Here is a 14,734-nt window from a genome sequence, read left to right as displayed (position 1 = left end):
CACACGGCCTGCAGTCCTTACCACCTGCGCTCCTGCAGGCCGGGGTCTGATGGCTGGGGCCACCACCTGTTTTTGCTCAGCTGTTTGCTAAGCAACGGCTTTCCATTTTTGAATTGTTGTAAATGAGAGTATTTTGTGACCTGTGAAAATGACACCAATGCACATTTTGGTGTCCACCAAGTTTTTGGCCACAGTCACGCCTGTCTGCTTACACGTTGTCTGATGCTTCCGGCTACACAGCTGGGTTGACCGGTTGTGACAGTGACCATGTGGCCCCAAAAAGGCCCAAACATTGACCATCTGGCTCTTTACAGAAAGTCCGCAGGCCCTGCTACAGGTGACTCCCTCCGTGGTTCTTAGATCATCACAGACAAGCTAACGGTATCCAAACACAGCCAACAGCAGGCTCCGCTACCCTCCCCTCCCCTCACGAGGACCCCACGCGAGTAAGGACAAGTAGCCACAGGCGGCAAAGCTGAAACCCCACTTGGGCGGCACCAGCGGCCACAGGCTGTGGGTGTGCTCCGGACACCTCCATCCACACGGGAATTCCGCAGGCTGAAGGCCACCGGGGCCCAGCCCGGCCGGCCCACCGAGGGCTTCCCCACAACGCCCCCGAGCCCCGCCCCCCAGCCCCGGCTCACTGCAGCACAGAAAAGGCAAAGACCCAGCCATAAGTATCAAAAGCTGTGTTTAATTATAAGATTCAAACAGAAGCAAGGCAAAAACTGCAAACTGAAACTTCAGGAACTAACATCCTCCTTTGATTTCTTTGACGTTTGTCAAACCAACAAAACAGAAAAAAGAGATTCCGCGCTCTTTACCGACGTACAAAATGGCTTAGAGGAAGGCGCAGTCCCTAGAGGGAGGGCGGAGGTCCGCTCGGGCCTTCCCCCAAGGCTGCCCCGTGGCTGCGTCCTGGTCCCGGCCTCTAAGGCCAGGGGCTCCCGTGGGGCTGGGCAGGTCCAGCTGCTCCAGCCCCGCCCTCCCACCGGATCACCTGTTCTTTTGAGAAACACACAGAAGCAGGTGGGAGACGCCTTCTGTTTTTTTTTAGGAATAAACATCGTTTCTTCCTCGAGAGGCGTGGCTGAGAGGCTGTGAGTCTGGCTGGCGCTGGTATTGTGTGGAATGGACCGTGGTCGCCCCCGCCTGCTGTGTGCAGCGCAGCGGCGCGGACGGGGTGTTGGGGGGGGTGGGGGGGGGAGCGGGCCGGGGCCCTGGCGATCAGCAGCCCCGGGTGCCTGTCCGGGCGCCGGCTCTGTCGCCAGGCGGTGACACGGGGGCCGGCGGCATCTCCGTCGTGAGGTTCAGAGAACCCTGTCCGTGAGGTAGAAGACATAACGCCAGTTCCAGAATATCCTCCCGCATTCCAGAAGCTCCCCGTCCCCCGTGCTGGAGTTGGAGGCCGAGGTGCGTGCACTGGATAGGGTGCTGAGAGCGTGCGGGTGCCTGTGGCGAGGGTGGGAGCCGAGTTCCCTTGAGCTGAAAGGCAAGATGGGGCCACCGGCCTGGCACCAGCCCCGCCCCCGAGAGAGGCAGTCCGAAGGGCTCGCACCCCACGAGGCGACACTATCAGAATTTCAAAAAGTCGTGGCCGTTTATTCAAACTTGGAGGAGCTGGACCACAGGCGCTGGGCGCTTCCGGGCGATGGACGGGCCGGGCGCAGGGCTCGGCGCTCACCGCGGGCCCCCAAGGCTGCGGCGACGTCCAGTCCAAACCCCTGGGGGCCCTGCTGGGCAAAGGCGCCCCTCCACCAGGAGCCAGAGACCCGCCCTCTCCCGGCCCGGACCCGAAGGGAAGCAGCAGCAGGGCAAGCACCAAACTGGGCGTGTCCGCGGCCAACGGCGAAGGTGACGGCCCCGCCCTTCCCGGGGCACCACCGCCGCAGGAAGCGGGGCGCGCGCGCGGGGTTGGCCTCAGCCGGCCGGGGGCTTGGCAGCCACGCGAGCTCGGAGCAGGGCTGGGGTCCGGGGTGTGGCCGGGCTGGAGCAGGACGTGTGCATCGGCCAGGCCAGAGCACCAAGTTGGGGGCCGCGCGGGTCCAGTCCCGGGGCGCGGGGGCCGAGTCTGCGCCCTCCCCTAGGCCGAGGGGCCGGGGCCGAGGCCTGCCGGACTCTCGGGCTCCTGGGGGGGCGCGCCGGCCCCGCTCTCTTCGGGAGCCGACGACTCTGGGGGCTGCTCCGCGGGCGGAGGGGACGGGGCCGCTTCTGGGCCGGGAGGCTGCTGGGAGGGGGCGGCGTCGGAGTCCGCCTGGGGCTGCGGGCCGTCGGCAGAGGCTGGCGCCCACGGCGACTGAGGTAGGTCCTTCTGAGGGAGGGAGGAGGCCCGGGTTGGTGGAGCCGCGGGGGCGCTCCGGACCCAGGAAGGAGCCGCGCTCGCCAACTGGCACCAGCACCGCATCAGGGCCCCAGGAGGGCCCCACCCTGCCTTCTCTGGCCTGCTCTCCCTCCAGAACCTTCCAGAACCAATCCACCCGCTCTGTAGCAAAGCCAACGCCCGCCGGGAGGGAGACCTTTGGGGACGGGGGCACTGAGCCCAGGAAGCCTTCCCGACTCACCGGGTCACAACAGTCACACCACATGTAAAGCGTGTTCACATCTATGCGAACAAGTTACACACACACCGGAAGCGCTCAGAGCCCCCATCAGGGCAGGACGGGTCTCCTAACAGGGCCCGCTAGAGACCCCGCAGGCCCGGAATGCCCTTGAGTTGCAGGGATACAGCAGTCACCCTGCGCTGCACGGGGAGTGGCCTCTGTCCCTTTCCTCTTCAGTTTCAGACAAGAACAAGGCCCGGCCCACCCCCTGCCCGTGGCAGAAGCAGCTGGAACCCCAAGTCCAACCAATCCAACCAAATGGGTTAGGGTTAGGGTTAGCAGCAGGGCAGCAGCATCACCCCGAGCCACACCACGAGCACATGTACCCCTCCCCGCCCTGCAGCCACGGGAGCACCACACCCAAAGCAAAACCTTCCAGAGACCGGACACGGGCTGCGGGGTTTAGTTGTAGCGCTAGGAGGTCTTACTCAACTTTAACTCTAGTTAGGGCTTATTAGGCTATTATTTGTCGCAGACATTCATAGCAAACTGGTATTCACCGCAAAGCCGCTGCCCGTCCAGAACATGCCCAGCTCCCTGCGCCAGAGCGCCAGGGCGCAGCTGGTGACGAGCGTGCAGGGCACCAGGTAGAGGAGGGCAGGCTGGCCGCGCTGCATGAGGGCCAGCGCCATGAACGTCACCAGGAGACCGATGCCGTAGGCTGCGGAAGCAGAGACAGGCAGCACGTTACCCTGGCCGGTCCCAAGCTCACCACCCACTGCTCACAGGGGCAGGAGAGGCAGAGCTCGCGCCAGGGCCGTGGCCAGCGGGTCCTCCCCACCCACACCTTCCCGGACGCTGGCAGGCGAGAGTGCACACAGGGGTCAGCAGGGAAAGAGGAGGGAACGAGGGCCCAGCCGCCAGACTGGGGAGAGGAAGCGGGCGGCCGCCATGGGAAGGCCTGGCGTCCCGGGAGCGGCTGGAGGAGCCGCAGAGGTGCCCCAATAGCTCATTTTTGTAAGCCTCTAGTTAGAAAAATAATTTGAACTGAAGTAACGTAGGTACAGAATTAGGAAATCAGACCTTTCATAACTGAGTTGTGACCGCATGAAAGCACTGAGGGGTGAGAAGCGTCCGCATTTCCTGCTCCCCGTTCAGCATAAAACAGCGTGTGTTATTTAGGGATGTGAGTCCAACGTATGAAGACCCCCGCGCACGTAGAGCACAGGGACGGACATACAACACAGCACACACGAGGAGTTAGAGGGGTCGGCCTGAGTGCAGCGGCGTGGGGCTCACTGTACTAACCTTGCAACCGTACACGTGCAATTACTCCCAGGTGAAGAGTTACAAAGAAAGACACCATTTACTGGCACATCCCCTCCGAGGCAAAGAGCCCCGTCTCCAGCACCTGCGTCTGCTCGGGCTGCCTGCCCTGCCCCTTACCTCCATGTTTCCAAGCGATAGGCTTGTGCAGGGAGAGTTCCCGCTTATCGGCTGTGGACTAGCCACCTGTCCTAAAGAAGTGATTCAACCGAGCCAACTACAGGATTTCAGTGACGGGAACTACAGAACAATTTGACAAACTGTGGTTCACACGGAGAAAAGCTCTGCAGGCGCATCTGGACGAGCTAATCATGGAGTGTGAACCCAGGCGGCAGGGGCGGGGAGCACGTGTCTGGGCCTTCAGGAACCCAGACGCCAACGGCCCAAAGTACGCCGGGAAGGCCAGCCTGCGTCCGCCTGGCACTGCTGGGGGCCATGGCGGGGCCTCCCCTCACCCGTGTCGGCTGGTGGGGCCTGTGCGCTCTGCACCCCTGCTCGTCCTGAAGAGCTGACCCAGCAGGACAAGAGAACTGGTTTGGACATTTTTAGAAATGATTGGACTCAACAGAAAATGAGAAAACATCCCTTTGGTGTAAATGGCTTTAGTAACAAAGGAAATAGAAGACAAAGGAAAAAAGAGAAAGACAAAGAAGACCAAAGAAAAGAGAAACAACGACCACCATGGAAAGTGACAAGGAGGCCTGTGACGCGGGCACAGGCCTGTCCCCTACCACCCCGCGGCAGAGGACGGGGCACGGCTGAGCCCCCGGGGCAGCGGGCTTACCGATGGTGCAGGCCACGAAGTAGACCCTGGAGGACTGCACCTGGATGTCGAAGCGGTGGCAGTAGGCCACGAGCAGCCCTGTGGGAGAGAGGCCATGGGCAGAGGCCGGGCCGCAGCCCCGGCCAGGCACCGGGGGTTCCCCCGGAGGCACCGTGCGTTCCTCCCAGCTCAGGAGGGAGCTGGCCCGGCGCCACCCTCGACTCCTGGCAGGTAACCAGACCTCCAGCGAGCGCAAACCCCAGCTCAGAGGCTGCCTGGTGGGGGGAGGGGCCCGGAGGGGGACCCTGGGGGCAGTACGGCTGGGACAACGCTTCCGGGGGACCACCTCCCTGGCCCCCAGGCCCCACTGGCTCAGCTCTGCCTCTGCCCACCAGCCCCTGTGGCCTGACACCCCCAAGGGCACCCGGGCCGCCAAAGCCCGGCCCCAGTACCTGGGACCAGGATGTCCCCGAAGCCCAGGAGGGAGAAGGGCCGGTCACACAGGGCCAGCGGCGAGGCGTTGAGTCTGGGCACCTTCAGCACCATGGGGAGCTGGGGAGAGGGGGCAGCGTGTCCAGGACCCGCCAGCCCGCGCTCACTCCGCTTGCTCAGCACCTCGGCCGCGGGCACCACATACCTTCTCGTGGGTGGCCGAGTCTGACGGCCCGGTTGCCACCTCCACCATGATGCTGTTCCCACTCTAAGAGAAGGGGGACTGCGTCAGACGGGGGAACGCGGGGGCCAGGGCGGGGGGGGGGGGGGGGGGCGGGGCCCAGAGCCCACCTTGGTCAGGAAGGGCGTGATGAACACGAAGAACACGTCGTAGATGAACAGCACCAGCAGCAGCAGCGTGCAGGCCTGGGAACGGGGCGTCCTGAGGGCTGTGCTCGGGGACCTCCACCGGCCCTGCCCTCCACCCCACCCTGCCCAGGGTCCCAGACGCACAGACACTCCGGGACGTGTCCCTGCCTCTCCCAAGGCTCAGAGTTTCCCTGTGGGGACGAAGCCTTTAGGACAAAGTCTGAGCACGGGCAGCCTGACCTTCGGTGCCCTGGAGGCAATGTCAGGCCCGAGGCTCAGGGAGGGCGACTTTCTGATGGGACGCTTGAGAGAGACACAGCCGCAACCAGCCAGCTACGGGTCTGGGCAGGTGACGCCCGGCTTCACGTTTGCCTGTGTGTTTCTAGGTTCCTCCTGCTGGGGTTGGGCCTTGGCCCAGGGTCCCGGCCCGAGCCCTGTGCTTCTGCCCCCTTGGTTTCACCTGGTTTTCCCTCCTCTGTTCACCTCACCAGCAAGGAGGCGGCCCTGCTCCGCGCGCCCGCCCGGGTGTTCCCTCGGCCAGCGGTCACAGACGCTGCCGCCACGCCGTGAGACAACTCTGCACTGATCCTTAAGCCCCATCCCCAGGAGGGTGGCCAGAGGGACGTATAAGCCAAGACCACACGGCCCACACAGGGCCAGGCTCAAGAGTGGAAGGCCCTGGGCAGGGCTGCACGAAGAGACCCCGTCCCCTCGTCCGCAGAGCACCCCCACCACCCCGAGGGGCCCTCACCTTGAACGTGGGGAGGCGGATGGTTTTCAAGGTGTAGAGGCAGAAGGCAATGCCCAGCGCGTCCTGAAGGATCCAAGCCCACCTGGAAGGCAGCGCAGCCACCCTTGGGCGGGGCCTCCACCAAGAACCTCCGCCTGCCAGGCCCCTCCCCCGCCCTGGAAGCCTCAGCGCCAAGTCCAAGCCGCCCAGATGAGCCCAGACAGCCGCGGAGGCCCTTATGCAGACAAAGGCAGCGGCCGACGTCCTGAGGCCCGTGGGGGGACAGGAGGGGCAGCAATGGCTGGTAGGAGCAGGGGGTGAACCGACCCCCCAACCCTGACGCCACGGCCAGAGAAATGCAGGCGCGTGCCAGGGCCTCTGTCCCTCTGCAGCAGCGGCTCTCCCACCCAGATCACAGCCCGGGGCAGGGGGTGCAGGGTGAGGGGGGACCATGTATCCAGCGGATTCAAATTTCTTTAAAAAAAAAAAAATTTTTTTTTTCCTTGGCTGTGCCGCGGGGCTTGTGGGATCCGAGCTCCCCTACTAGAGATGGAACCTGGGCCCTCGGCAGTGACAGCGTGGAGTCCTAACCACTGGACCGCCAGGGAAGTCCCTCAAAAATATCTTTTAAAAAATTTAGAAAAGCAGGGCTTCCCTGGTGGCGCAGTGGTTGAGAGTCCGCCTGCTGATGCAGGGGACGCGGGTTCGTGCCCCGGTCCTGGAAGATCCCACATGCCGCAGAGCGGCTAGGCCCGTGAGCCATGGACGCTGAGCCTGCACGTCCAGAGCCTGTGCTCCGCAACTGGAGAGGCCACAACAGTGAGAGGCCCGCGTACCACGAAAAAAAAAAAAAATCTAGAAAAGCAAAACTTGTACCCACCCAGCCAAATGCCCCACACTCTCTGAGGAAATAGGGACTTGGGGCCCTGAGGACATCATCTGGAGTCCTGGGAAGCAGGGCGCCACCCTTGCGGGGCCACTTCCGAATTGGGAAGTCAAAGTTGTGTGATGAAGCCCGCGTGTGATGAGGCTCCCCGCTGGGAAATGGCCCCACAGCCGGCCCCGTCCTCCCTGCCCCTCAAGTTACTCATCAGAGCTTCATCTGAGCGCACGATGAGAACCTCTCTGGGCCAGGGCGCTGGTGAGAACAGAGAAGGTTCACCAAGGCCACATGGGCGCCCAGACATGGCGGAAGCCATGGCCTGTTCTACTTTTATGCGAAGGAGCAAGCCTCCTGGCTTGGATTTAACCGTGAGCGTCCCTATTCTCTTTGTGTACAAAGGACTCAAAATATTTTCATGCTTTCCTTCTGCCAGTTAAATCTGTTATAGCTCCAAACAGCAGCACAGCCAAGAGCGTTTAACTGCCCCGGGAGAAGCTCAGAGAGAGCGCCAGATGGTGTCAGTGACGGCAGGCGGTGGCGCGCTGCCTCGCGGGGGAGGCCCCCCGGGGGGGCGGGTGTTGGGAGAAGCAGAGCTAGCTGAGCAGGCGGGCGGGCACCACAACGGAGCAGCGGCCGAGCGGCGCCAGGCCACGTCCAGGCTGCCCCGGAGCACACGGCTCGGCGCCCGGGCAGCAGTGCCGGCGGCATCTCACGCCCAGATTGCGATCGCAGATCCCGGGGCACCGGACAAGCCACAGGGCAGACAGGGCCAGGCCTGGACAGCGTGCGGCCACTGCGTCCAGAGCACTGACAGGAGAGCCTTTCATAACCGGGAGCTGGCCCAGCTCCAGGCGCCCCGAGCGGAGGGCTCGGGGAGTCGCAGGGAGGTCAGAGCACCCGAGGACAGCTGCACCCACCCCCAGCAGGGCCTCCAGGACTGCACTCACTGGTCCTCGTTCCGGAAGACGCCCCACACCACACTGACGGCCACGCACAGCAGCGCCAGGAGCAGCATGCGGACCTGAGGGCGCTTGTGGAAGTAGGGCAGGCTGTTGTCAGGGACCCTGAGGGCAGGCAGGCAGGTGGAGAGATCAGCGGCCTCTGACCCTCACAGCCCTGCCTCTGCCCAGCACCCGGAGGGTCAGCTCAACTCCTGCCCAAAAGCCCGTGGCCTCCCCATCTGTCCTCCTTCTGTCCGCCGGGCTCTGCTCCCAAGGGCCACCCCTGGCCCTGTCCCTTCCTCTACTTTACCTTATCTGTTAAACTCACCATCCCTCACCTTTTATTTCTAGAAGGGAGGCTCCCAAGGGCAGGGCAGGGCAGGGCAGAGTGGGCAGGGGCAGGGCCTTGGGGGAAGCGGCCGGACCTCAGCCAGTCGCTAAGCCGACCCCACCCGCAGGAGCCCTCGTCGGGTGCTGTGACCCCTCTCGCACAGCCCTCCCTGCTCCAGGCCCTCCCCCAAGCCCCCTGAGCCAAGCTTCCTGACCCCGTTGGACCTCGTCTAAACCCTTCCGTTTCCCACCTGCTCCACAACAAGCAGACCAGACCCCTGACCGCAGAGAACCTTCGGAGCCTGGATCAGCAGCGCCGCCCGCCTGCTGCCCCCAGCCGACGTCCCCCGAGGGATCCCACAGGCCCTGAGCCAGAACGGGAGGCCCACCCAGGGGCTGGAGGTGGGGCCCGTGAGCCCCCAGCCAGCACGGAGTGGGCACCTGCTGTAATGCCTGCACCGTGCCAGACTGACCGAGGGCTCCGGAGGGCAAGGGTCCTCGGCCTCAGCAAAGCTGTGGAGCCTCCGGGGGCCGGGTAACGGGAGGTGGGAGCGGACGGGCCACAAGGCAGCAGAGGGGGACCCCCGCGAGCAGGGCCAGGTGGGGGTCGCCCGGGGGCTCACCTGCATCTGCAGAACGGCAGCCTCTGGAGGAGCGGTGACAGGCAGCTGTAGAGGCCCGTGGAGGAGGCCAGGCAGAAGATGCCGATGATGACGTAGACTGCGGGGCGGGGCGGGCGGTGAGGGGAGCCTGAAGGACGGCTCTGTGCCGCACTCCCTGGCAGGGTGACCGCCCCAAGGGAAGGAAGGGGTAGCCCCAGGCCCCTCCTGGCGAGGCCCCTGGACTCCCCCCTCCCCCGCCGCCCTGAGAGCCGGGGCCGGGCACCCACCGAGCTGGTCGTAGAAGTGGTAGAGCAGCACCAGCATGGAGCAGCACATGACCACAAACACGCAGATCATGACGGGCGTCACGTCCACAGCCTCGTCCTCGTGCTTCTCGGGCCCGTCGTCCCGCTTGTGTTTCATGTACCTCCTTGAAAGACAAGAACGGGCTGGGGGACGCCCTACCGGCCAGCACCGCTCCCGGGGGCCGAGGGCCACAGACATGGGGAAGGACAGGCAGGGGCAGCCTGACACAAGGGGTCTGGACAGGCTGAGGGACAGCTTGCCCGGAGGTGACCACCATCACCTGCCCCGTCGGCCAGTCCCCCGTCCCCACCCACCATGTGTACCTGGGGTCCCCCCCGACGGAGCCAGTCCTGCCGGAGGTGGGGCTCCGGTCCCCAGGGCCCAGCTGTGGTGGCCGCATGGGGGCCACCCTGGACCCTGGCCCTGTACCAACCCCACCACCGCCCTTCCCTGGACGGCCGGGGCGAGGTCTCCCGTGGATGCCCCCGCCAGGCTGGGCCCGGGCCGGGAACCCTGAGGGCAGGACAGAATCGTGGGGAGCGGGGCCCTCGGGGCTTTCAACGGGTCTCCTGGGTGTTTGTAGCAGCTGTTTTCCAGAAGGCTCTCTGGGCATGCGGACTCTCGTGGTTACTTGCCCAGCATTACGGCCGCCCATCCGGGACGCACGCACACGCGCGGGCCACTCACTTCCTCACGTCCCGGCTCCCGGCCCAGTAGCCCCCGAGGGCAACGGTGCCCACAGCCATGATGAAGATGATGACCATGTTGTAGTCCAGCATGGGCTCCTTGGGGGCGTACAGTGCTGCCCGTACCACCCGGCCGAAAGTCTGCCTCAGGGAACACAAGAGAGCTAAGGTCGGGGGGCCCACCCGTCCCCTCGCCACCCAGAGGGCCGAGGCTGGCCCACTCGAGGAGCCGGGGGCCGGGAGATCCCGCCTCACCCCACGCCCTCACGCGGTACTCCTGACCCCAGAGAAGCGGGCTCTGCCGGGATGAGCTTCACACAAGGTGGGTGACAGGACCGCGCGTGTGTGGGAACACAGACCCCGCCCCCAGACAAGCATGAGTGAACGAGGGTGGGCGTGGCCTGGGAAGCGGCCCGGAGACGGCCGGTGGGTCCCTTGGGGGACGCGAAGCCTGCAGTGGGGAACCTGGCTATCCCCATGTCACTGTGTGCTGCAGCTCGCCTGCTCGGGACCCGGCTCCCCAAATCAAAGACGCACCAGCCTCTGGCCAGACAGGGCCGGGCCGGGTGAGGGGCCGGGCAGGCCTGAGCAGGGGGCGACACGCAGGGTCTCTGGCATGGGGGAGGGCTGGGGTCTCCATTCCTGACGTTCACAGCACTGCGGGCACACCGTCTCCTCAGGCACTGGGCCCAGCTGCAGACAGGGCGGGGGACGAGCCTACCTCGAAAATGTCCAGCATGTCTTTGTAGCTGAGCAGGGCCACGGGAATGCCGATCTCGTCGTACTGCGTCTTGTTGCCTCCTGGGGGGACCTGGGGGAGAGGGGGAGAGGGCGGCTGGATGGCTTAGCAAGGCCCACCCAGGGCGGGGCAGCTCTCCCCGAGGGGGAGGGGAGGGGATGGAGGAGTCCTGCGTGTGTGTGTGTGTGTGTGTGTGTGTGTGTGTGTGTGTGTGTGTGTGTCAGGTGGGAGGGTCACACTGCCTTGAGGGCAGGCCTGCAGGCTCGGCCCCTCCCTCTGGGGGAGGGCAAGCTCCCCTTCCCTCTCAACCCTGGGCTTGGGTGACGCTGGTCTGCCCTGAAGGGCCTGAGGGAGAGGGTGGCACGTGGCCCACACCACCTGCTCCTCAGGCAGCGGCCCAGAGCTCCGCCCCAGGCCTTGTCCAGTACCGTCCTGGGACAGGGCCCCTCCGAGGCCACAAGTAGGAAACTCCCGCCCCCCAGGGCCCCCGGCTGCCCAGGAGGGGCCCGGCGGCCGCACCAGCGTCTCCTTGCTGATGATGAGCAGCCCACGCGCCCCGCTGCCCTGGGCCAGCCGCACTTTCTCGTAGAAGGTGCAGTTCCCCCGCGCCACCAGGGGGATCTGGTTACTGAAGCCTTTGGCAGGGAGGTCGGCCGGAGAGCAGAGCACGGAGGTCGTCCAGTCCCGCACCTGCAGAAGAGACTGCAGGAGGGCGGCCTTCACGTGAGACGCTCCAGGGGAGCCAGGGCGCGCAGCATCCTCGGGGAGACAGGTCAGCGGAGGCCACTGCGGCGACCACCGCCCCTACGCAGCCTCACCTCAAGCCCACATGGTCTCAGCCCCACACACGCGTGCGCACACACACGCACGTGCACAAGCGTGTGTGCACACCCACCCCGAGCACAAGGCAGACGAGAGGGGTACAGGGCGGCGTGTGCTCAGGAACCCTCCCCGCCTCTCTCGAGCCCGTCACAAACAGCACAAGGTGCGGGCGGGAGTGCTGGCCTTCGTTCCACCCGCCAAGCCAGGAACTGGGCACCCTGAGTCCCTCTGGGACGAGTGAGACCAGAGCAGGGAGCAGAGCATCCGGGCTACCCCAAAGACGGGGCCGGGCACAGGCCCTTCCTCCATCCTCAACGGCTCTCTGCAAGACCCGTCCTCCAGAGGCCCTCGGGAGACCCAGGGGAGGAGTGGGGGGAGGGCAGCAAGCAAGACAGACAAGACCCTGCGTTGGGAGGGGGCTCCCGCGCTGGCCGGTACTCACTGCTTTGCTGAGGTCGAGCGGCAGGTGGGCCCACTGCGGGTTGTAGAGGATGCAGTAGTCTTTGCCTTTGGGGCCCCCGGTCTCGGACACCACGTGCACCATGCCGTACTCACAGGCCACCTGGACAGGGGGCAGCAGTCAGAGAGCCGACACAGGGCCGGCCCACGGCACGACCTGGCTTGGGTGGTCCCTCGCTCCGACAGCACAGATGGGATACGACTGTCACATCTTAGGGGGGGACACGATGAGGAGGGCAGGGCCGAGCCTCCTCAAGGGAGACCTGGGCACTGACATTGGCTGTGTCAGGTCCCCTCCCTGTGGCTCCAGTGGCAGGAATGGGGGAGTCCTCCTGGGACTACAGGGAGAACGAGAGCCCCACGCCACTGCCATAAGGCAAGAAGGGGATGGGGAGTCAGCGGTGGCCCAGCAGGTTCCAGGCTCCCCGACAGGCCCCCACCCAGCGAGGCCAGCAGGCTCAGGGCAGAAATGGGGCGGCGGAGCCCGGGTCACGTGACCAGCACCTGCTGGGCCACAGGCCGGTGGGAACCCCTGGGTCAGAACCTTGACCTTCCCTGCCCAAACGCGTGGCAAGTGGACGGTGCGAGAGGCAGGGCTGCTCTGGGCAGAGGGCCCTTCATGACAGGTGGCGTCCCCACGACCCCAGCAGGGCCCAGGCAGCTGACAGAACCTCCTCCCCAGCACGTCCCGAGCAAGTACAGCAGCGCTCCCGATGGGCACGGGCAGCAGAAGTGCCCGGCTTCCTGGCCCACTACTCCCAGGAGGACGACAAGGCCTCAAGTTCCTCCTGCGCAGGCCCGCCAGGCAGCAGGCTGCTTGTGGAGGGTCCCACAGAGTCCACGTGGACCCCGCCCGCTCTGACACGGAGCAAGGTCGAGGGCCGGCTGACTGCGGAGGACAGGGCGGGCTGGGCACACGGGCCACCGGGGCCTTTGCTCCGAGTGTGAATCCAGAGTGAGGTAGAGGCGCAGGCCCCCGAGTCCTTGGAACTCCAGCCCCTCCGCTGAGGGCAGCGGGTGGTCAGGACCTGGGAGCGGCTTTACCTACATGGGAATCCAGTATCGCACACGAGGGTCCCCACTGCCTGCTCGTCCCCTCCCGCCTGGACCGCTGCGTCCCTGCCGGGGCTGCTTCCTCCTATAGGCCGGGCTCGGCTACGGAGCCCCCGCGAGGACCTCAGCCCCAGCGGGTCTCACGCTGTCTGGCCCTGGTCTGGGCTGCTCCCTGGGGCTGTGGGACCTGGGAGGGAGGACGGGTCCCAGAGAGAGCCTTGAGCAGGGAGCCCGGCCACGCCACGCCCACAGGGGCCTGGGCCCACCCCAGCCCCTTGGCTTCTTGGAGCTGGAGAGGTCCAACTGGACCCCAACTCTGCACACTCCGGCTCCTGGGGCCATCCCTCTGTACCACCTGGAGGCTGAGACAGAGACTGCACCCCTCGGTGACAACAGGCAGTAGCCTGTCTGTGCGGGGACAGATCCCCACCCCCATCTGGCCTTCCCAAGGTGCAGGTGGCGGCGCTCCGACTCAGCTGGGGTCCCGAGGGGCCGTGGCCCCAACAGCAGGCCTGGGGCACAGACCAGCTCGGAAGGCCAGGCCCTCTGTGAATGTGTAATGGGGCCCAGCCACTCCAGGAGCTTCTCCCCACTGATCCACATCCGCTGGCGGCGTGGAGAGGAACCAGGGCCCCCACTGCCCCTGCCCAGCGCTTTGGTTTGTCGCCTGGAGCGAGGTGCCGACAGCCGAATGGGCTGCGGGGTGTGCTCAGTGAGGCCATGTTTGCAGGGCACGTGGGCACTGCCACCAGCGCTCGAGGGAGGGAAGTGTGGTGACCTCCCCACCCACCCCTGCCTGGCCAACCTCGTTCCCTCGACCAAAGGCAGGATGAGAAGCCCCCTCTTCCGGGTTCTCCCCACCAGGCTGTCCCCAAGTACAGTGCCCAGCCCTGTGCCCCCACCCCAGGTCAGCCCTGCCCTGCCCCCCACCTTGGGCCACTGCAGGGGTTCTGTGATCCCTCAACCCCCAGGCTGAATCCGGCCCACCTTCTGTGTTTGTCAATAAAGTTTTATCGTAACATGTCTGCCTGGTTGCTGAACGTAGGGTACGGCATATGCTGCTCTCTGCGGAGCCTGGGAGTTACAACAGAGGCTATGTGTCCTGAAAAGCCACAAATACTGTCTGGCCCTTTGGAAAATGTTTGCTGACCCCTGGTCTATGGGATCCGAGTTGCTGGTGAAAACTGTCGGTTGTATAAAATGGGAATGACTAAAAGCATTTGTTTTTAAAAAGTCACTGAGAAGCACAAGGGCACACTTCACAGCTCTCCCCTCACAATGTGCACAACTGGCTTTCTGTTAAGAAATAAGCCTGGGCTTGTATCAAACACCCGAGGACACAGTCTCGCCGTGAATACGGTCTCCTCCCCGGGGAGTTAAAGGGCTAGGAGAAGTTCCTCCAAAGGGCCCAGGGCTGTGAGTGCCCCCCGTTCCAGCATAGCCCATCCCAGTTTGGAGGACGAGAAACAGCTGGGGCTACCGAGGACAGGCTACCTCCCGATGCGCCACAATCATATCGAGCTCAGGAACTCCTAGAGAAACTATGCTTCAAGATGACAGTGAAAGCATCCATGTCACGGGACTTTGAAAGAAGCTAAGGGGTCCAGACAGGGAGCAGTCTTCCTAGGACTTGGTGAATTCTAGAAGGGGCTAATTAGGACCTGGGAAGCTTAGAAAAAGATGTGCAGGCGGAGGGGGCAGTGGAAGGGTGAAGGGGCAGGCGGAGGGGGGCAGTGGAGGGGTGAAGGGGCAG

The 14,734-nt window shown here is 64.7% G+C and overlaps 1 protein-coding gene across 9 annotated transcripts in view; it reads right to left on the bottom strand.

Annotated features, from left to right (window-relative positions):
* Positions 1–674: 674 nt before the first annotated feature.
* The window catches only part of SPPL2B (signal peptide peptidase like 2B), a 55,885-nt gene continuing 41,825 nt past the window's right edge, over positions 675–14,734 (bottom strand). For 7 of the 9 annotated variants that reach the window (XM_027085680.1, XM_027085681.1, XM_027085682.1 and 4 more), the window contains 13 exons: positions 11,912–12,031; positions 11,167–11,349; positions 10,630–10,719; positions 9,910–10,049; positions 9,204–9,346; positions 8,938–9,034; positions 7,991–8,107; positions 6,182–6,263; positions 5,413–5,487; positions 5,267–5,329; positions 5,082–5,181; positions 4,651–4,728; positions 675–2,311 (listed from right to left, as the gene is read on the bottom strand). In XM_027085680.1, the coding sequence (XP_026941481.1) occupies positions 1,602–2,311; positions 4,651–4,728; positions 5,082–5,181; positions 5,267–5,329; positions 5,413–5,487; positions 6,182–6,263; positions 7,991–8,107; positions 8,938–9,034; positions 9,204–9,346; positions 9,910–10,049; positions 10,630–10,719; positions 11,167–11,349; positions 11,912–12,013 (1,980 nt within the window). In that variant the 5' untranslated portion in view covers positions 12,014–12,031 and the 3' untranslated portion in view covers positions 675–1,601. Of the gene's footprint in view, positions 2,312–3,033; positions 3,262–4,650; positions 4,729–5,081; positions 5,182–5,266; positions 5,330–5,412; positions 5,488–6,181; positions 6,264–7,990; positions 8,108–8,937; positions 9,035–9,203; positions 9,347–9,909; positions 10,050–10,629; positions 10,720–11,166; positions 11,350–11,911; positions 12,032–14,734 lie in introns of all 9 variants that reach the window. The other 2 variants (XM_027085685.1, XM_027085686.1) reach the window with 2 other exon arrangements.

Source organism: Aethalodelphis obliquidens, unplaced genomic scaffold, assembly GCF_003676395.1.
Source record: "Aethalodelphis obliquidens isolate GAN/ISIS:26980383/991018 unplaced genomic scaffold, ASM367639v1 scaffold53, whole genome shotgun sequence".
Classification (NCBI taxonomy): Eukaryota; Metazoa; Chordata; class Mammalia; order Artiodactyla; family Delphinidae; genus Aethalodelphis; species Aethalodelphis obliquidens.
The sequence above is the reverse complement of the archived record's forward strand: the minus strand, read 5'-3'. Positions and strand labels throughout refer to the sequence as shown.